Raw genomic sequence first — 22,110 nt, 5'->3', positions numbered from 1 at the left:
GTAGTATAAAAAAGTATTTAAACTGTTGAATGAAAAAACGAAACTAAGTTACGAACGCAGATGATTATTTATTAAAAGTATTGGCATCAAACATCTGTATCGGTTGCTTAGCAACAAACAGTACAAATATTGATGTTTCTGTCAAAACTATAAGTTCAATCACAGAGAAGGAGAAATTCACTTTCTCTATGACTTCAATATGATCAAACGTATTGATTTTTCAGTTATCAAAGTTACAGGAGAAGATGACAACTTTCCCGCTGCAGAATTAAATAATCAACGACCTATTGCTAAAGGATGGATGTCTCCGAAGTTAGTGTGTGCATTTATTTAATTTTATAAAGAAAAAGCAATTGACTATTTTTAAAAATAAATAATGTTTTATTTTTCATTCTCTCATAATTTATTTACGTATTAAATAAAAGAAAAATTTTCAACTTATTTTCTCTGAAATTACATAAGAAGAATCTAACCACAGGAGAATCAATTAATGTGTTTTCATGTTGAAAATATATATTTACTTCTTAACCTGATACAGAAACACATGAAAATTTCCTTATATTATTAATTTCATATTTGCCAATATTTGTCAGTATTTCATTTATGAACAAAAATAAGATTTAAAATTATTCATGTTACCTGTACACATTTTTGTCAAATATTGGAATGAGATATTTATTATCTTTTATTCTATGCATTAAAGATTGTAATACAATTTTTTAAAAAAAATTTTCATATGAGCTTTTATTGATTTTTATATAGCTTATTTTTATTACTGCAAGACTGACAATTGAATTTTGCAGATTGGCATCGGTTCTCCTTAAAAATTTCTTTTAATAACAATCTTTATTTGTGTTATCCTTAATTTTGTATGATAAATAGAAGATTTATATTGCTATTTCATTTTTGTGTCTGTGTGTGAAAGATTGAGAATTTGCCATATATTAAAAGTATGAACATAATCCTTATATTTGATTTATTATTATGAATATTTCCTTAATTTGTTTACTTTTCAGATGACAACTGCACACCAATATTTTGCAATTTTTTTTAAAAGTTTATTTAGATTAGAAGATAAATGATTTTATGCAATTCTGTCAAATTAGTATTGGTAAAATTTTACAATCGGGTGCCCCTTGATTTTTTGGCAATTTTTTTGATGCCCAGAGGAATTTTAGTTGTTAACCCAACAGTAACATCAATGGAAACAAAACATTATGGAAACCAAAAGTAGTGCTTCATCACTGAAATTTGTCGCCAATCGAAGGGGCACCCAAATCTACACTAGAACCTTAATATTCATTTTCACACTTTTAAATTAATAATTGTGAAATGCTTTTTAATGTTTAAATTGGTATTTGTGAATTTGTAAAAGAAAATTCCACTGTTAGCAATGTGTGGCTTAAAATATAAATTAACGAGAACCATTGTTTAGTTTTCATTAAATGGCAAAAAACACATTTTATTGCTATCTTTTAGTAGCTATTTGTTCAGTATTACAAAGCTTGTCTAGAGAATAAGTACCATTTTGTTATTTAGAAATAAACTTCCAATGCAATATCTATATTATAAAATGAAAGAATATTTCTTAAGCTATTTTGAATTTTTTCCATTATTATGAAGATACTTTTAAGATCTTGATATCAGTTTTTACTTTTTCTGCAATATGAAATCACAAATATTTTGAACTTTTTAATATCTTTAGGAAATTGGTCCATGGAGTTACGAAGAGGAGAAGCATGTACATTAAGTTTTGTGATTTTATTATTTGAAAATGTTAGACTCTATTTTTCCAGTGATACTTAGGAGCAGTTTTGACTCAGACTTGTTGAATGCCTATCTTAAAGTTCTGACTTATTATTAAGTGATTACCACTTATTTTTCTATTTAAATATCCTTTTACTATTAGCAATATCAGTATTGCAGTACTTTGATATTTGATGTCTTGTAGCAACATCCTCTTACAAGTGACTGTGTTGTTTTTGATAAGGACTGGTAAAAATAATTTATTCATTACATTAATAGTGGTGAAAATTTTATAGTAAAGTTTCTAAAGGTTTAGTTTTTCCAATAGTAGCAAAATTGTTTTATTATAAATTGTATATATTTTTCTAATAGCTAAATTATATTTCTTTGTTGGATCCATCCTGTAACTACAATGAATTGATTTCAAAGAAAAAAATGAGCAAAAAAAAAAAAAAGCTTCATGATATAATAAAATTATATCATGAAAATTAATATGAAGTGGATTATTTATACTATAAATTACTTGCCACTTTTGGTTATAAGCTGATTTATTGGGATTAATAATTGCTAAAATTTTTAATGTTTTAATTTAAATGTTTTATTTAATTCGGTCATAATGTCATTTTTAGTGGAATATTTTTAAACTTCAATGTTCATATAACAAATTTTTTTAAATTCATATCACTTTGTTTATTTTACTTATGTTTCTCATATTTTCTATCATCTCCACTAAAATTCATAAAATAATGGATACACTCAATTATTTCTTAAGAATGCAGCCTAAATTTTAATCTAAAACAATGTTAAATTTAGCAGTTTACTTCAGGTTAATAGTTTTTTAAATATAAATTTAAACTTCTCAAAATTAAGTAAATATTGCTTTTAAAAAAAAAATAATTTTACCAATCATGGTTTATGTTAAGGACAGAAATTTAATTTCGTGGTTTTGTACTTTCATTATTTTTTATATTAATATTTATGGTAATTCCGATTGCTATTATTTTTTTCTTTTTGTTTTGCAAATTTATCTTTTATCAGAAGCTTTAATGTTCTTCAGAATTTTTATGCTTTTTTATTATTATCATTTGTGATGTATTTAATATTCATTCAGAATATCCTTGATATTCATACTTGTTAAAAATATGCTTGTAATACTATTAAAAATACACAAAAATTTATATTGCATAAAAACTGGTATCATTGGAAAGTAATTTTTTTTTTAATTTTAAGATGATATAAAAATAATTTTTGTGCAGGAATATTTTCTGAAGTTATTGCAGAAAATCTAGTCAGCTTAATTTTAATTAATTAAGATTCTAAGAAAACTTTGAAATTTTTTTTTCTGAGGAACATATTTCTACCATCAGAAGAATATATGTGCCAAGTTTGGTAGTTCTGAATCAAATGGGGTAGCCTGTAGAACATTAATATACACAGACAAACACATGCACTCATCTTTATTATAAATAAAAATTTCAAGAACTAAAATAATGAATAAAAATGAACATTACATTAATTTTGTCTTTTTATTGTTATTCCTAGTAATTTTCTTTTTTTCAGGTTTTGCTCATATCCTCAAGTTATTGTTATTCGTCTTGAAACAAGAGCAAGATTATGCAAGTTTCAAGTTCTTTCGCATCCATTTTCCATATGTAAGATATTTAATCTTCTTAACCGAAAACTTTGCTTAGGGAAAACTACTTTGGGGACGATGATGCCATTTAAAGGAAAGATATAGGCTGTTTCTTTTTTTTTTTTTAAATATGTGAATGTAATATTGTTTGACTTGTTTCCATCTGCATTGGTCATATGACTTTAAGCTAAATGTTAAAAGTTTTATTATTTGTTTGTTTGTTATTTTATAAATTTACATTTCATTTTCCTTTATATTTGATTAAAAAAAATATGTGTAATTCAGAACTCAAACCATTTATATAGCTGGTAAAAAATAACTGTGCTGATAGTAAAATATTAAAAATATTAGAATAAAGTCTAATTAAAAAAAAATTGTGTTAAAGTATGCTCTGAAAACCAATTCTGTTTATTACATTAGTTAGCTGTATCATTAACAAAATAAAACAGAGTTTTTATTTTAATGTTTAATTAAAAGAAAAAATCTAAAACCATAATGAATATTTTTTTTCATGCATTGTTAAATATTTAAAAGAAATTAATAAATATAAATAAATTAATAATTAATACTAAAAGAAATTCTTTAGAATCACTACATCAATTTTCAATCCTATCTCTAGAATATAATCCTAAAGTAATATTTAGCCCTAGTCTAAGTTTTTAATAACTTCATTTAAAAAAAAAAAGAATTTTGGCACTTGTATCTGTAAATAAAAAAACAGTACTTTAGTTATTTTACTGTGCAAACAGAAAGAATTATTCATATTTTTGATAATAAATTCATTCTACATCAATCAAGAAATAACATCATTTATTTTGTATCTAGCATCTAAATTAGAGTTGCATGTTGGTGATGTACAAAAAGGATTGCCAGAGGTACTACAGAATGTCTCTTGGGAAAAACAAGGGTAATTAGTTAGATAACTAAATTTTAGTTCCATCAATTATAATTTAAATTTATTTAAATGCATTTTACATATTGCAAAATTTTGCAAAATATTTAAGCACAAGATTCTCTTTTATTATTTCTGTTTGGAATTTTTTTGGTTTATATGGATGAATACTGAGGCGATGGCTTTTAATATTAATAGATTAACTCAAAATAAGTTTCAATGAAATGTAATTTTACTATAACTACTTCAGATTTCTAAGAAATTTTTAAAAATATCAAAATATTACTTTGTTGCCACATTTACTAAAATTTACTATTTCTTTTATATAAACAAATTATATGTAATTCAAATCAAATAATTTAACAAGCATAACCATGTAATCTGAATAAAATCTTATAACTTAATTTCTAAAAAGGATATCTTACATTTGTTCTATTGAAAAATTGTAGCAAAAGTGGTTGTCTACAATAAGAGTTATAAGTCTTTTTATTATAAGAATAAAATGTTAATATAAGATATATTAACCATATAACATTAAAAAGATATATATTGATTTCTGAAAAAAAAAAAAAAAAAAGGGTTTTTAATTGTTTTGTGTGTTTAAAATTCATAAAATATACTTGCTATTTTTTTAATTAATATTTATTATCTTTCTACTTTTAAACTAGTCTTTATTAAGAAATAAAAATCAGGAATTTTTTGTAAGCACACTAAAATTGAAGCAGAATTATCGGCACTTTTCCGTTAGCCGGGCGCAAGTGAAAAATCGCCAAATAATGTAGAATTCTGCCAAATTTCTTATGCCAAATTCGCTTTTGGTTCACAATTGGCGACATTTGAGCCCGGCTAAAGGAAAAGTATCGAATTATCTAATAAAAAGTTAACATCTATCACTAATGATGTTGTTATTATCTGATATTAACATCTAAAAATTTCAGGGATATTGCTTTTTCTGAAAACTACAACACAGATTATAAGGCTCGCGAATTGAGATCGGCACGTCTGGATATAATTGCAAAGTTTGCAAAATTAATAATGCATCAAAATTATATAAATAAACTCAACCTCTGCAATCAGGTAATTATGCGCACCAAATAAATAATTGCAATGTTTTGTTTTTATTTAGAACGAATTTTTTACATTTTATTTTTGCTACCTATTTTATTTTGCTTATGAATTTTCTTTATTATTAGGTTGGAATCATAGCAGTTAATTTTTTAGGAGAACCTATATTAGAAGGTGGATCAATAAAAACTAAATATCTGGTAACTTTTCTTGAAATATTTTTAAATGTATTTTCTATTTTAATTTTTACTTGCTTGTTATCAATAATATATTTTTCAATATAATTTTTTTTATATTTAATGAATATTTTTTTCTTGCAGACTGATGATGTTGGGTTTAATAATCGGTAAGTTGAGTGTGCCATATTTAAAATGAATCCCATACACATAATTATAAAGGCAAAAAATGAAATTTGTGTATAATTTGACTCTTTAAAATCCAAAGTGCTGAACGGATAATCTTCGAATTTTACTTACAAATACTCTGAAGCATAAGAAAATTTTGTGACAGTTATTTTTTTATTAATTAAAAGCTATGTTTCTGTCATCAAAATAGTTATTTCTTTCTTTTTGATTGCCAATATCGAACAAGAAAGTGAGAGATATTCTAAATCATTTCAATTGTTTTGCTTCCTAGCTACCATTCATATTGTTTAAAATTTTGTATTAGCAAAATTTGTTTATCGCTTTTGGAAAATTTTAGTTTTAGGCGGTTTTTATTTATCATTTGGCAAAATCTATATTTTTTAGAAGCTATGGAGTTTGAAAGTTTCTGTACTGCTAATATTCTCATTTTAATAAAAAATTAGTTTCAGATGAAAAGTGGACATTGTATATAATAATATTTTATATAAAAGTAAGTTTTACTTTTTTCCATATGATGTGCATCATGTAGGCAACAATTGTTGATATTATCTGATATCTGTTACCTGTATCTTGTTATTAGAACTTTAGACTTTGCGTATGAAGGTTCTAATGGAAACCTCATTTTGATAATAGTATAGTTAACTACATTTTAATTGCTTTAAGATCAAATAAAGAGTCAGTAGTAGAAACTGAGTCAATAACTAAATTTCTTTACTACTGCCTAATAATATGTTTAAACTATGTGTGTGATATTCTGTTTGTGAATTAGAATTTTAGTGGTAAAAAATTAGTTATAAAAATGTACAAATTGTAATTAGTATTTTTTTTTCTATGTGGGTATGTACAGAAAGTTAACTATAAATGTTCTTAGTTTTTTTATTAGTGAAATAATTTGTACTTTTTTCAGAGTTAAAAATGTTACTCAGTTAGAAGAATTGCCCTTTAATATGTATGTGGATGTTGAAATTGCCCAATTAATCAAAGCTTTAGACCGAAAAAAGCATAAAGCAATTTCAGGTAATATTTCTGATTAAAAAAAACTTAATTATTTTATTATAATTAATAAAATCAGTTTTTTAAATTATAAGCTTTTTTTATGTGTTTTACAAAAAGCTTATATTTTGGTAGTGAATGTTTGTTTGGTAATGAAATATCTATTAAATAAGTTTTCAAAGCATGTTTAATGTCTATAATATTCATAGCAATATCAATATATATTAATACTTAACAAACAACACATTATAACATGTACAAAAGTATATTTTGATTATTATGTGTGCATATCTTGCAATAATAAGCAACAATTATACCAGCAATAAATATAACAGTAGAAATGACCATGATTACCTTTACTTTTGATATATTTGAATATATGCAAAATACATTTTGACAATGATGTATTTGAAATAATTTTAACAATAAAAATTTATCAGAATACAAAATTTTTGAGACATTTTCAAAGAAATTTCATTTAATATCTCATATCTTTAAAGAGAATAACATTTTTCAGATTTTTATAGCATATATTGGCATAATCTTATCTGTTAATAAAATATATTTAGTAGAAATGCAATTTGTAAAGAAATATTGAGCATTTTTAGTTGTTTTATATTTGAGATTCACAATAATTTATTTTAAATTTAGAACACCTTTTAACCCTAAAAATAAATCAAATTAATTGTTTTGCATTTTTGTGATATTTATCATCTGTTAGTATTTTTTTTTTCTAAATTTTTGACTGTAAAAAAATTATGGGATTGAAAATTTGAAACATCTTAGTATTGTTATTGCTCATGATTTAATTGATTTTCATATTATTGTCAATTATCCCTGCTCATTAAGCTAAGCTATTTCCTTTCTAGTATTCTCTGATGAAAATCTTTTTGTTCCCTTTTAGATGACAGATTTGTATATGCAAAGAAATTAAAATATGCTCAGAACCAGCTTATGAAGGTACTTTCATCATTAATCTAATTCTTTAAGTTACTGAAAACAAAGATGTTGTTCAGTATAAAAATATAATACCCCTTGTGTAATAATTAAAATATAACAGCTAATGTTTATGGATGAGGTTTGTTTGTCCAGCAGAACTTTACTAATTCTATTGTTGTTGTTTTCCTATTCTATTTAATTTTTCTGGTCTCTTGAATTTCCTGTTTATCTGATATTAAAATATAAACATTAACTCAAATGTGGTTTTGTTAAATGTATCAATTCCTTAAACACTGTATGATCATAAAATAAGAATTTTTTATGGCATTTAATTTATTGAGGATTTCATTAGTGTTCAATAAAAAACATTTCCCTTCTCCAAAAAGGTTGAATACATTTGATGTCATTTGTATGATTTATTTTGAAATTTGATAGCACACAATTATTGTGTTCAAATTGTGATTTTCCTTTATTAAAATTATAAAATTTCTTATAAACATTATTACTTTTTTATTAAAAAAATTACAGTGTATTTATTAAATTTTATTTATTCAGTAAAGCTATTAAGCATTAAAAATGAATCATTATTGCCATTTTTAGTGCTTAATTCATTTTCAGATTTTTTTTATTAATTTAAAATTCATTTTAAAATTATTTATGTACAATTTATTTTCTTTCTTTCCAAAGGTTGGTGAAAAATTGGGAAAATTAGATATTGAAAAGGAGTTAGCAGTTGAAGATGAAGATTATGATCGTGCTCATTTGAAAAAGGAAGAAATTGAAAAAATACGACTTGATACTTATAAAAGGCTCAATATTACTGCTTTGATGGAAATGGATGGAGTATGAATTATTCTTTGTTATATTATTGTGATTAGATAAATAATTTATTTTTTATTTTACTTTTTTTTTAATTACAGAAAATAATTAAGCAAAATGATGAAGAAAATGGCCAAGTTCCTTATACTGAAAATGGTATAAATTATTATATTTAATTTGTTTTGTTATTTATTATTTTTATTACATTCTTGATTGAATGTATTTTTGTATAAAAGGTCATTCATCTAAACATGGGAAGTCAAGCAGTTCTTCAAAACCACCTAGTGAGATGCTTGTGCCAATGGTAGGAAATTTTTTGGATCATGATGAAAATGTAGTACCTGCATTAACAAAGTAAATATATTTTTACATATTCTAGTTGCAATGTAATATTTGATTTAATCAATCTTTAACTTGAATTTTAAAAGTTTTAGATGATTATAAAAAATTTTTAGAATAAAAAAGTTTAATTCAATAAAATTTAAATTTTCTGAAAATTTAGTGCCAATATTTCTATCCCTAAAGCCTTGTAAATTTTTTGTATATCCTACAAACTGCTTTATACAAGATTCAAATGCCAAAATGTTCTGCCCTTCTAGATTCAATGAATACATATAACCTAATAGGTAGCTTCTTTTTTTATGTCACTTTGCGTCCTTATAGATTGTAAAAGGCATAATTTATTTCTCAAAAAAGAAACACCTAAAATTCTAAACAAATTTAATAATTAAGTTTAACACTAGGACAATTTTATCTTGCTGTACTGAAAATTTTATGAGATAAAAAAGTAAAATGTATGCATTTTACTTAGATATAGAAATACATTCTTTATTTGAAAAGAAGAAACCTATGTTTATCAAATTTGCTGGAACTCTAAATGTCAAAAATGTTGGAGAAAGGTAATTTTATAAGATTCACTAGGAAAAAATAAAATCAAAACTGGTACAAGTGCATATTAAAATATTGTAACCCCCCTAAAAATAATTAAAAATTATTGCTTATGGCATAATCTAAATAATCTAAAAATGTTAGCATCAAAACAGTGATTTGACTATTATCATTTATTTTTTGTGCAATTTTTATTTTTATTTACCACTTACTATTCATTTTACCTCACCTGCATCTGATTGGCAGATGGTGGATTATTGTATTTCTTATTATGGTATTTATAGAGTTTAATAAACATGATTTTTTTTTTAATTTGGAAAAAATTACACAACCATATATGAAATTAAAGGAAATAGGAAATTTAAAAGTTAATGCATTATATGTATTCTTCTTATTACTTTGTCCTTGAATATCTTAAAAAGAAGTAAAAGTAAGATAATTTAATGCATGCACATTTAGGGGAGTGAAAAAGCAACCCTCAGTATTCCCTGGTAGCGATGTAGAAACTGGCAATGATTTGGTTTTAGGGAAATTGACAGAAAAAGAAAGAAGAGAAGCATCATTACCCATTGAAGTCTTTGGACAGCCTTTGGTAAATAATATTTTAACTATTCAATATGTTTCTAAGTAATTTAAATTTAATATATAAACTTAACGTTTTCAAGAAAAAGTTTCGGAATTTTAATTGTCTCAATCTAAAAATTTTTGATTTTTAAAAACATCGATCCAAATATTTAAAATGGATTGAAGATAATTGAGGATAAATTTATTTTTAAAGTTAACTCCTGATTGTGTTGGCCGAGCATCAGTGTGCATCGAATAATTGTATTTTTAAAGTTACAAGCTAAAAATTAATCATCCTAGACATTAGAATTCAGTACAAAAATAATAGATAATCTCTAAACATCTCAACAAAATCTTAGTATTCAATGAATTCTGATTTGAATCAATGTAACAATATATCTTCTAAATCAATCAATCTAATAAAAAGCATAATCCAAATAGATAAAAGAGAAAATATCACAGTTAAGGACTTAATAGTCATCTCATTAGATATTTTAATTGCTTAAAGAAATATTTATTTTATCCCTCGGATTTAAACCATTCTCAACTCATCTCTTCAACCATCTAAACTCTTAAAAATGTCATTTGCCCTTTTATCTTAAATGATAGCTTCATTAGTAAAAACTGGATAATATTTTTTTCAAAACTTAGTTATAGGCAATAATTCCAATTACCTAATTCCAGTGACTTACTTTTTTTTTTTAATTTAATGGATATTTAGCCAAAAAGATGTTAATTTATTTATTGTAATTTGGCTGCTTAGTAATTTTTTATTTTATAGTTTTTAATGTAAGAAACTGTTTAATTAACAATAAAAAAAATTGCATGCAACCTATTCTTGTTTAAATCCAAAATATTTGTATTTTCAATACACAGGTTGAAAAAATGTATTCCAAATCATTCGATCGAAGAGAGGAAGCTATGAAAGAATTGCAAAGTTTTTTAGAAAAATACCAGAAAAAAGGACACCAACATTCACCAAATGATGTTGTGAAAGCTGCCTCTTTTCTTATACAAAAAGCTTTATGTGATAAAGTATTTTCTGTAAGTATCTAATCATTTACATATTTGAAAATTCTCTTCTCTCACATTACATAAATGAATCTTTAATGTGTATCATAAAGCTTCAATTGTTTTTACTATTTTCAGGGAAATAATTGGAAAATAAATTTATTTATTTATTGAATTTATGAATTAATTAAGCTGCAGTTTAACTTTACAGACATAATGCAAGCAGTCAAAATTCTTTACAATAGTATCCATTCATTTTTATTCGATATTAAATTTTAATTTCTCTTATTAATAAATTGACAAGGCATCCAAAAATGTTAAAATTTATTTCTAAAAAGATTCGAATAAATCAAAGTATAGTAGTAAGATAAAAACTGATTGATGACATTCCAAGTAAGAAATTAAATAAAAACTCCAAAATCATCATAAATTTGTTCTGAAGAAATTGATTTATACTAAATTCTATTTAATATATTTTATATAGAATTCTTAATGTTAAGTTAACTCTCTTAATGTTAAGTTTCTTTTTATTGAAAAAGAAAAATTTGAGAACTTTTTTCTTCTATGGATTTTGTTTGTAATATGTTTAATTTTCCTTTCATTAAATGATGTGTAATCTTAACATGAAAATTTCAGCTAAAAATTCTTTAAACAATTTTTAAATGTATTCTGATTTCTTCCAAAATTAATTTCCTAATTTTTTAAAAAGTAGACTAAGGAATATTATTTAAAAAGAGAACAGATTCTGAAAAAGAAAATGTTTTTTCTAAAGACAAATTCTTTAAAGTTATTTCAAATTGCAATTATATAACGAAACATTTTATATTAAGATATTAATGCTTAAACATTTATGCCATTTGTATTTATTATGTGTTAATATTTTAAAAAATTGTAACCCAAATAATTATTTTTAAACAATAGATATATACAGCTGCATTAAGTATTTTAGCGATGTGTTTTAAGTCATTTATTCCAAAACACCAGTAAGTATACTTTATGTCAATTTCTCTTTGAGATTTCTTTTGAATAAATTTCGTCTTATGCACGTAGAACTACTAAGGAAAATATTCATCAAAACAATTTTTAGCTGTATGTTTGCTATGAAGTTAATCATTGTTTTGATAAATGGAATGTATTTATAATTAAACTATGTAATCATTTTAATTTTTTAATATTTCGGAAAGCTTTTTTAATTTATTGGAATTAAATTTTAAAACATGAATATGAAATGAATAAATAAATTTAGTTCTTTTTATCTTTTTTATTAAAAATTTTATAAGCCACTTATTTTTGCTTGAATAAAATGCACATTTATTTTCATCCAAAAAAGCAAAGCTACTGAAAGTAAATAACTTAAAATTATTTACTTAAAATATTAAATAATATAATAATACTTTTAAATTTTATTAAATGCTAATTAGCTTTGGTAAACTAGATAATGTTCATCAATTTGATATTAAATTATTTTGAATACTCAAAATATTTTTTTTTATTTGAACTTGGTATAAACACAACTGATATGTGTGTGTGAGAGAGAGAGAGAGGAGGGGGGGGAGAGAAGAGAGAAATGCCTTTATTATCAAACTTTTATTATTAGCTTCATATGTTATCTTTGAATATCTTTACTATTCCACATTATAAATAGTATAATAGGCTTCCCATGAGCCATTTTTTAAGCCGTTTTTTAAATCTATTATTATCTTTAAAATTTGAAATTTGTTTTAAGATTTTGTGCTCTGCCTTCATTGATACTGAGTATGAAAAGATCAATATATTTTCTATTTTAATTTTTGAGATTGATGAATAAATTAGAAGATCTGATTTGGCAATTATTTATTAATATTGCAATCAATAAAGATAATTCAATATGGATTTCTCATGATTCTGTCTTCTTTCATTAAATTTGAAGCATAAATGTTTTATTTTTTAAGGAAAAATAATAATTAGTGACCTTTGATATCATTAATAAAACTTAACATTCTAAAATAAAATTATGCTTTTAAAACTACGTTTTTTTCATAGTGATCCAAAATGTAATTTTTTTTTTAATTGTGCGTACAGATTTTTTAAAACATGGACCAATATTTTTCTCTTCATCGTAGATTTGTTTTTTGAACTTTTTTGTTTATTTCTTCATATATAACAATGATTTTTTAATGCTTTGAGATTTTTTTTCCTTAGACTTTTTACTTTACTTTTTTCTGGATTTTTTTCCTACTGAATTGAAATTATCGGCATTTTCTCTAGGATTATTAGTAAGGCTTTTCTTCTAATTTCCCAAATATGTCAAATTAATATGCAAAAAAGTTAAAATTAACTTTCTGAGTAGAAATTGGTAGATAGTATTTTTCTTCTTTTATATTTAAGAAAAGAAAGGCAACCAAAGAAAATTCTGATTGATTGCTTTTAAAGAACTTCAAAGTTTAAAAATAGGTATATTTTTAATTTAATTGATTTTTGAACAAAAAAATTGAAATACATTAAAGAATTTTCTTTTTATTTGAGTTCATACTTAAAGTTTATACAATTATGGAGTATCACAAAATATATTTAAAAAAACGACCTTTTAAGAATTTCAATCTTGAAAGCCCTGTAAACTGCTGCATTTCTGAATAACTGCTGCTGTAAACGAAATACAAGAAAACATTTCCATTTCTGAAGATGTTTTTTTAGATAGTTGATAAAAGGTGTAAAAAATGAAAAGAAAGGATAGGAAAACAGTATAATAAATTTGTTTTTGAAAGGATAGGAAAACAGTATAACAAATTTGTTTTTGAAAATTTCTTTTGAATAAGTTAAAAATAATCTTAATGCCCTCTGACTGCCAAAAATACTAACAATTTTCTTGAAACAGTTTTATGTTGAAAACTGTCTATTTCTATTAATACGATTTAAATTTGTATTGTAAGTGTCGCAACTTAAAATGTATAGTGCATATGTTGTAGTGAATATACTCGGGCATAATTTGTATTACATATATAATTGTTACATTTACAATTAAATTTATAGAGTGTCTAAAATAGAAGCCACATCTTTGGTTGAGAAAAGTATGCCAGAAATCATTAACAAATTAGGGGATACGGTGAGTTAAAATGTTTCATAATTCATTGCCATTTATTATTTATTTCTGCTATTTTAAGAAATTAAAATTTTCTTTATATTATTACCTAAGTGTTCATTGATTTATATTTTATTAATGTTTTTGGAACTTTTATAGGCACCAAGATTGAAAAATGCATCCTTGCAGTACTTAACAAATGACTTACCTTATTCTGAATTAGAGGTAATTTGTTAATGTTACAATTCAAAAATTATGTGGCAATTAACAATTGCAACTTATAAATTCTTAAAAATTTTATTTACCATTTCTATTTGCAGTGTAATTACTTCTTTAGTTTTGTATCACAAAAGAATTTTTTAATCAAATATTCCACATTGGGAATTTCATTTTATTTGAAAAAGAATTAAAGAAATAATCAGTTGAATAATGGTATGATGCAATCATCATACCAAATTATTTTTCTAACTTTTAACATTCATAGATATAATAAAGTTAATTCAATATGATGACATACTGTAACACATATTAATTCCATATACTGATAACCAAGCTAATGGAGTTCTAAAATCATGGAATATCATTTATAAGACTAATAGTACCATTTTAATTTTTATTACAGTAAGAGAAATAAATAAATTTTATTCATTCAAATAAAAGATATATATGAGTTGAAATTTTCCTACTATGAATAAAAGATATTTACATCATATAATATTAAATAGATTGCAAGATACTGTCAGGAACCTAGATTATGCATCACAGCATTCAGTTTCAAGCATAATTAAGCATCAATCTTACTTCAATTATATTTATAACACTGATATTAAAATTAATATGCTTATAATATATTTTATTATATACCTTATATAAATTTATTTATATAAACAATATATAAATACAATTATAAATATATCCAGTTTAATAAATTAGTAAAGTCCTTATAATAGAATTTCAATTGATGCATTTTTTAATATAGAATTTACAAATAATCCCAGTGTATGTTCTGAGTCCACTGCAGAATGTGTTAAATGTCCGGTTAGCTCAAAGTCGTTGTGAACTTTTGGATAAACTGGTGAAAATGTATCCACCGTCATCACACAGGTATTTGATCTTCCATTGTCTTTATTTTTATTTTCCATTTTGAGGCAATATCATGTGAAAGAAATAAAAGAGCTATTATGATTTTTTTTTATTTTAAAATTGTATAATTCTAATTAGAAAATATACTTATTGCTAAATGCAAATATACAGAATTTATTATTTATATCTTTTGGAGTTTATATCCAAAGGAAATATTTCATGACAATTTACAAAATCTCTTAATGTTTTTCTTTTTAAGTATATTGTATTATGTTGAAATATTTATTTAGTGATGACATTCTCTGATAAATAAATTTTGTAGTTTGTTTTAGATATATGTTTTTTAAATCTTATTATTAAATCTAAACTTGTATATTTTTTAATTAGAAATTTTTTCCTCTTAAACTACTTATATCAATCATATAAATCCATTTGTGCAGAAATTACTATAGGTAGACATTACTATAGATTTAGTTGCAGCCATACTTTTAATATTGAGAATTTTGTGTATGAAATGTTTTTATGCAAATGAAACTTCTCCTTCTATTTTTTTCATTTATCTTTTAATTTTTATTGATAAGATTCAATATAAATCATAGCATTACATACATAAAATATAACTTTTAATTTATAAACATACTTTAAAATCAAATTTTTACACCTTGTTTATGACATGTAAGGAAGAGAAATACTTTTTTAAATTTTAATAAGCAAATAAAAAAAATATTTTTTAAAAACATCAATGAAATGACATAGGCCTATTTATGATTATATTCAAACTGGATTATCGAGATCAGTATTGGAATATCCAGATATTTAAAAAGTCTGCTTATTTAACCTTTTTTTTCTTTTTCCAAATAAAAAAGCAATAAATAGAAAAAAAAACACTAGAAACAATTTAGAGAAATTCTTTCAGAATAATTTTTAATAAGTATATTAAAAATTAGAAAATAATAAGAAACATAACATATATACCAAATAATTTTTTTTTATGTAATCCTAATTTTTTTCTTGAAATATACATTGTATATACAGTGTTCATTTTTACAATTTCCCTACTTGTGATAGAAAGTAATTACTGAAGAGAAGAATATGAAACATTTTTCATTAAAATGTTTTTCATATTAAAAGATAATAATATCTTTGTAGAGAGATTTTTTTTTCATTCAGGAAACTAAAATTTTTTTTATTTATAATTATATGATATTATACATGTTTTTATTTTAAATTTATACCCTTTATATGCCAATACATTCTTATCCCAATGAGAATCCCTGTGAACAGGCATTAAATAGGTTTTTAAAGTATAGTAAATAAATGAATGAGGTATCTAGTTAATGTATGTTATGAAATTTTAAAAACACACACAAATATCTGATGTTTTCACATAAGATTCAATTTTGCTTTTCCTTACAAATTTTTGTAGTATTTTGAGCTTGTCCAAAATAATGCCTTTCTTGGTGGATGCTCTTCAACACCCAGCATCTTCTGTTAGAGGGGCTGTGGAACGTATCATCTTATATCTTTATGAGCAAGAAGGGCCAAAAGTTAGAAAGCATATTCCATTTGACTCTGCTGCCTCAAAGAGAAACATAATGCACAGAAGACTCTTGCAAGCTTTTGATAAAATTGACAAGCAAGTAAGCAAATTCGAGGAAATACCTTTGTTTCCCAATGTAAGTTTATAGAAATGATTGTGTAAGCAACTAGTATTAAAAGAAACATGTCATTTTGACCATATATTTAGGCTAGGCAGCTATTGCTAACAAGGGAGAAGTCTCAGAATTCAGACAAATTGCTAACTTATAAGCAGACAAGCAGCAAAGGATAGAATATGTATATTAATGAAATCAAACTCTTAAAAATGAAAATAGATTAAGTAAAAAGACACAAGTATTTGCTTTTATTATTTATAGCATTAATAATATAAAATGGATATATGGAATATGAATTCATGGAAAATATATGAAATTAGTACATGGAATAAAATCTTGTTAAATAAAAAATATCTTTTATTTTAACATACTTAATAATTACATTACGTTTTGAAGCGTTACGAGTTTAATGTCATTTATACAACTAAATGGCTTTTTAAATATATATATATATATATATACACACACACACATATATATATATATATATATATTATTTAATATCGCATTTGCATGCCTCCATTTGTTTTGTAATAGATTCACTCATAAGTTTTTTATGCATACATTTTTTGTCAAAATTATTCAGTGAAGGGTTGTTATTTTATAAACTATATTACATTCATTTAAAATAATTATTAAAACCATTTGTAATTAATTTCTGTGAAATTATCTTTTTCTGTGTATAAAGAAATCGGGCATCAAAGAGAAACCAACTCAAGATGCTTTAGTAAATACTTCAAATCAAGGTTTAGCTCCACCAGTGAAACAGTTACCAATTGATGAACTGTCATTAATGAAGTAAGTTCTTAAATCAAAATATTTTGCATTTTAGATATATGAAAAGAATATGAGATATACGAACATGATACAAGATCCTTAGAAATATGTGTAATAAAATAATTTTAATAGATTTGTAAGTTATAATTAAATATAAAAATAATCATAATAATAATTTTTTTGTAAATGAGATACTTAAAATGGGGTTCTTGCCATACTTTTTCAGAACATGTATATTCTGTGAAGAAAAGAATGATAAGTTCACTTCTGAAGGACTGGATGAACATTATGACAAAGAATGTCCCATGCTGATTCGTTGTTCCAATTGTAAGCAGGTAATTAATATTTCTACCTTTTCTAAGTACTCTATAAATTTTAATAGCTGTTTATGGGTAAGATATTCACTAAATGTCAATATTCTCAATGTTTTGTCAAAGACAGCTGACAATAACAACTTTTCTCTAAATTTCTTTCATTTTTATACATTGTTTTCTCACATTTTTATAATTTATTTATTTAAGATTGTGGAGATTGCTAGTTTGACTGAGCATCTCCTTGAAGAATGTGAATCAAGAAGTCAGTACAAGCAGTGCCCTCTTTGCTTGGAAGCAATTCCATCTCTCAATTATGATAACCACATAAAAATCAGAATGTGTACAAGTAAGTTTTATGTCTTTTTTTTATAAGTGAAATTGCTGAAAAAAATGTCCTCTAGATAAAAAATCTCTGTTATTATTAATTAATTTATTAAGCTCAAATTTTATACAAAAGTTTCATCCTTTAATAAAGCAAAAAATGTGTTAAAGAATCTTTCAATACATAGAGAGCTAATGGATTTGGAATGGCAAAGGTTATCGCAACTCAAACATTTTTACCATGATTCAAGACATTTATAGCAGCAAGATATTAAGTAAAACTCCAAAAATCTTCTGAGAACCATTTTTATACCATCTTTCTCATGCCAAAGTTCGGTTAGAATTGTTGTTTTCCAAATACTGCAAAATTTGGAAATATAGCAGGAAATGATTGAAGATATTTCACTTGAACTGAATATGCATAAATAAGCATTACTTTGGAGTACAAAAATGATAATGTAAAGTTTTCTGCAGGATTTAGATCCGACTGCTTAACAGTCTTTTCAATGTTTACTCCATTATGTTCCTCCTTCTTCTCCGATTTAAAATACTGCTCATTTTTATGAGTTACTTGGAAGCATAACAACTAATTTAGTTAGAAACTTTTTTTTATGGTAGTCAATTATATGTGCCATTTGAAACCCCAATTCTGTACTAGTTTTCTTCTGAAGTTATCTGTTCTTTTCTCATTTAATGATTTTTGAATAATATTTTGTTTAAATTCAGTACAATTATATTCGTTTATTTCTATTTTTAAAAAAGTAAGAAAATCATTTCAAACTTTAAAAACAATATATTTACTTTAAATTTAGTTTTGATATTTATACAAAATTCAGTAAAATTTTATGATACTGGTGTAAAATTAATAGTTCCTCCAAACCACCACCAAGAATGTTCCTTTTGACTTTCTGGTATACTTGCACAATACAGCATGTTTTGAGCTTACTTTTGTAGTAGAATGAAGGGAATCAAGAATGAATATTGAGCCTCTTACCTCTGGAAACTGAGATTGGATCTGACATTTGATATAAATTTTATAGTTTTGATGTCAAGATTGATTACTAAGTACTATTTTTTTGCTAGTTGCTTTTTAAATTCATATACACACACAAATATTAATGTATTTAATTCAAATTAAACACAAATTTACATGAATATCATGCATTAAAATTCATCCATTTTTGAATTACCATGTTTCACAAACATAAAATAAAATTTAATTCCTTACAGTGGGAGGGGGGGGGGCTATATGAAGTCTAGAATGCGAGTATTCTTCAAATCTTAAAGTTGAATTTTTTGGCAATTACAATATTTTCTCTTTGTATATATTATATATTAGAAAGTAAAAATTTTGCTTATCTGAGTTTTAAACTTTTAAGTAAAACCAGATATTTACTGTCAGTTGAGAACTTTCTTAGTTTTCACTTCACATATTAACTGCTTTTTGAAATAGATACAGAAGATATGTATTTTCCAACCAATTCTTTAAATTTCTTTGATTTTTTTTTTCAGTGGCCAAATCTGGCAGTGAAGCAAACCACTGTCCACTTTGCCATAAAAATATTGATCCAGGTGAGCAAGGATGGAGAAGTCATTTGATGGGGGAAAGTGCTTGCGACTTCAATCCCAGACGAAAAGATAAAAAAAATTCTAAGAAACGTAAGTATCGGGTATTTCTAGCATTAACCTTTAAAGGAGAGAGATTGTGTGATTTCATTTCATGTATTAAATTATTATTTAGACTATATTTTAAAAGATATTTATTTAACATGATAATCAACAAGACAAATTTTGAGGAATACAAAATTTTATGGATGTATTGATAAGAAAAACATTTTTCAATTATATGAAAGAGATTTTAGCATTTATGTTGAATTAAAATGCTCATTTATTTAATGCAGTAAAAGGCATTAAAAATTGTTAAAAAATAGCAATTCATTAAATTTAGTAACTTCTGGTATATAATCAAGTAATATTTTTATGTAAATACGAAGAAAATAGATGCTTTCCAGATACTTTTTTTATAAACAGAGAGCCTAAAACAATTTATGTGAAGATATCCTAGTTAAAATTATAAAATAACACAAAATTTTCATGTTCTAAAATAAAAATGCATTAATTCATGAAAATGAATTAAAACTTCTTTAGAATGAATGCTTTATATTTCAAAGGTATCCACATAAACTTCTAAATTTCAGCAAAAGTAACTTTTGTTCATGAATATTAAACAATAAACAAAACATGAAATATTGCAAAGAGAAATTCGCCCCCTTTACAGTATTTCATAACAGAAATTGGTGAATAATGATCATATAGCTAACATTTGTTTTGATTATGATACTTTTTGTACACATTAAAAAAATTACAATTTAATGTCTATGCAATAAATTTTCAAATTACTTTTAGTCTGAAACCCAAGGAATTTTTCAAGTCAAAGAAATAAGTATATTTGTTACAAAACATATCTATATACATAAATTAGAAAAATATTTAGAAATACAACTTTTTTTTTCTGCTTGTGTGTGTGTATCTTTAAAAAGAAAAAGCTTCTTGGATTTTAGTGCTTGGAACTTGTAATAATTCTCATTCAATACACAATGCATATTTATACATTGATTCTAATTTTGATTTTAATAGTAATGTGCATATTATTTTTCAAAGCAATGCTAGCTTATATTTTAAAGACAATGCAATTGTTTCATTGCTCCTTTCTTTAAACCATTCTTTCTGCCATAATGCAATTGGATTTCTTATAGGTATCTTAAAGAAGAAAGGAAAAAAATAAGACTAATCAAAAAGATATCTTACATGTTCTGCGATTATTTTTCAAGAAACAAGAAACTATGCAATACTTTAATTCAATAATTTTCAGAATACTTTAATATTAAACTTTCATGAATAGCTTTTAAAATACACAACACAAAATGTTCAGTTTTATATTCTATGCATTTGGATATTTTTACTATCTTTCAGTGTTTTTATATATTAAGGATTGATATGTACCATGATACTTTCAAAAATTGCAATTAAATGCTGGATTTTTTCAATTGTTATCTCTAGTCATTATGGAATGAAGAGAAAATTAAACTACTTTTAAAGATTTTTTTATTTATAAATATCATAATATGGTACTCATACTAATGCTAGGCCATATCCACTCTATCAAATGATATTAAGCTTCTGCAACTTTTAGATGTGTGAATATATTAAGAACTGAAAAATGTGATTTTAGAGCTGATTTATTTGTCAAACCTTATAACAACAAAATGCAAATTTTATATCGATCATTTTAACATTATTCTCTGTATGCATTTAAAATTGTATTTTTATCATATAATAAATTATACTTCTCAAAAGAGTTAGAGAAATATTTTTAGTATTCTTTTGATGATATTAAAATATTAATCATACAAGAATTCAACAAATTATTTTTCATCAGTTATAATCTGTTTCATTAAATAGTTATATTTATAACTTAATAGTACACAAATTAATTCATTATTAAAGCAAGAGCAACTCTTTAAATACAATCAACTACATTTAAATGAAGAAAAGCTATTTCTTATAAATCTAAAAGTTTATAATATTTTGATGGTATCTAAATTTTTTTGTAAATTTAAAACTTAGTTAAGTAGCATTTTATGTAACTTTTTAGTGGTGTTTAATTTTATAGCATTATCCTGGAAATAAACAGCGTTCTGACTTTTTAATTAACAAAGATAATGTTTCAAAAAACTTTTACAATTTTAGATCTTGGTTTATTTTTTAAAATGACTTTTGAAACCTTTTCATTTTAATAACTAGTACTGCACCAGTAACTATATCTTACTTTTTAATACAATCTATATTGCTTAACCTGAATAAGTTTTAATTTGTTATTCTAAACCATAAAAATTATGTTATCAAAATTAATATAAATCTAGTTATTTTCAAAAAACATGCATTTAATTTCACTTTTTAAAACTGCTTCACATTATAAATTTTAGA

At 24.0% G+C, this 22,110-nt stretch overlaps 1 protein-coding gene across 1 annotated transcript; it reads left to right on the top strand.

Moving 5' to 3' along the window:
* Nucleotides 1–116: 116 nt before the first annotated feature.
* Nucleotides 117–21,456, top strand: LOC129976494 (centrosomal protein of 104 kDa-like). The gene is made up of 23 exons (XM_056090101.1): nt 117–312; nt 3,307–3,398; nt 4,205–4,286; nt 5,210–5,348; nt 5,465–5,536; nt 5,657–5,682; nt 6,609–6,718; nt 7,599–7,654; nt 8,321–8,476; nt 8,554–8,608; nt 8,689–8,806; nt 9,800–9,932; nt 10,781–10,948; nt 11,837–11,898; nt 13,925–13,997; nt 14,133–14,198; nt 14,953–15,077; nt 16,483–16,696; nt 17,400–17,509; nt 17,715–17,823; nt 18,010–18,148; nt 19,636–19,782; nt 20,880–21,456. Exons 1-23 carry the CDS (start codon nt 200–202, stop codon nt 20,906–20,908), a joined length of 2,394 nt encoding a protein of 797 aa, XP_055946076.1. The 5' UTR covers nt 117–199; the 3' UTR covers nt 20,909–21,456.
* The last annotated feature ends 654 nt before the right edge of the window (nt 21,457–22,110 follow it).

Source organism: Argiope bruennichi, chromosome 7 (assembly GCF_947563725.1).
Source record: "Argiope bruennichi chromosome 7, qqArgBrue1.1, whole genome shotgun sequence".
NCBI classification, from domain to species: Eukaryota; Metazoa; Arthropoda; class Arachnida; order Araneae; family Araneidae; genus Argiope; species Argiope bruennichi.
The sequence above is the reverse complement of the archived record's forward strand: the minus strand, read 5'-3'. Positions and strand labels throughout refer to the sequence as shown.

Coding starts and splice junctions, on each gene's coding strand:
- LOC129976494 (XM_056090101.1), top strand. CDS start 200: ATGATCAAACGTATTGATTTTTCAGTTATCAAAGTTACAGGAGAAGAT. Junction 5,537..5,656: donor CAATAAAAACTAAATATCTG/GTAACTTTTCTT, acceptor TTTTTCTTGCAG/ACTGATGATGTTGGGTTTAA. Junction 15,078..16,482: donor TATCCACCGTCATCACACAG/GTATTTGATCTT, acceptor AAATTTTTGTAG/TATTTTGAGCTTGTCCAAAA.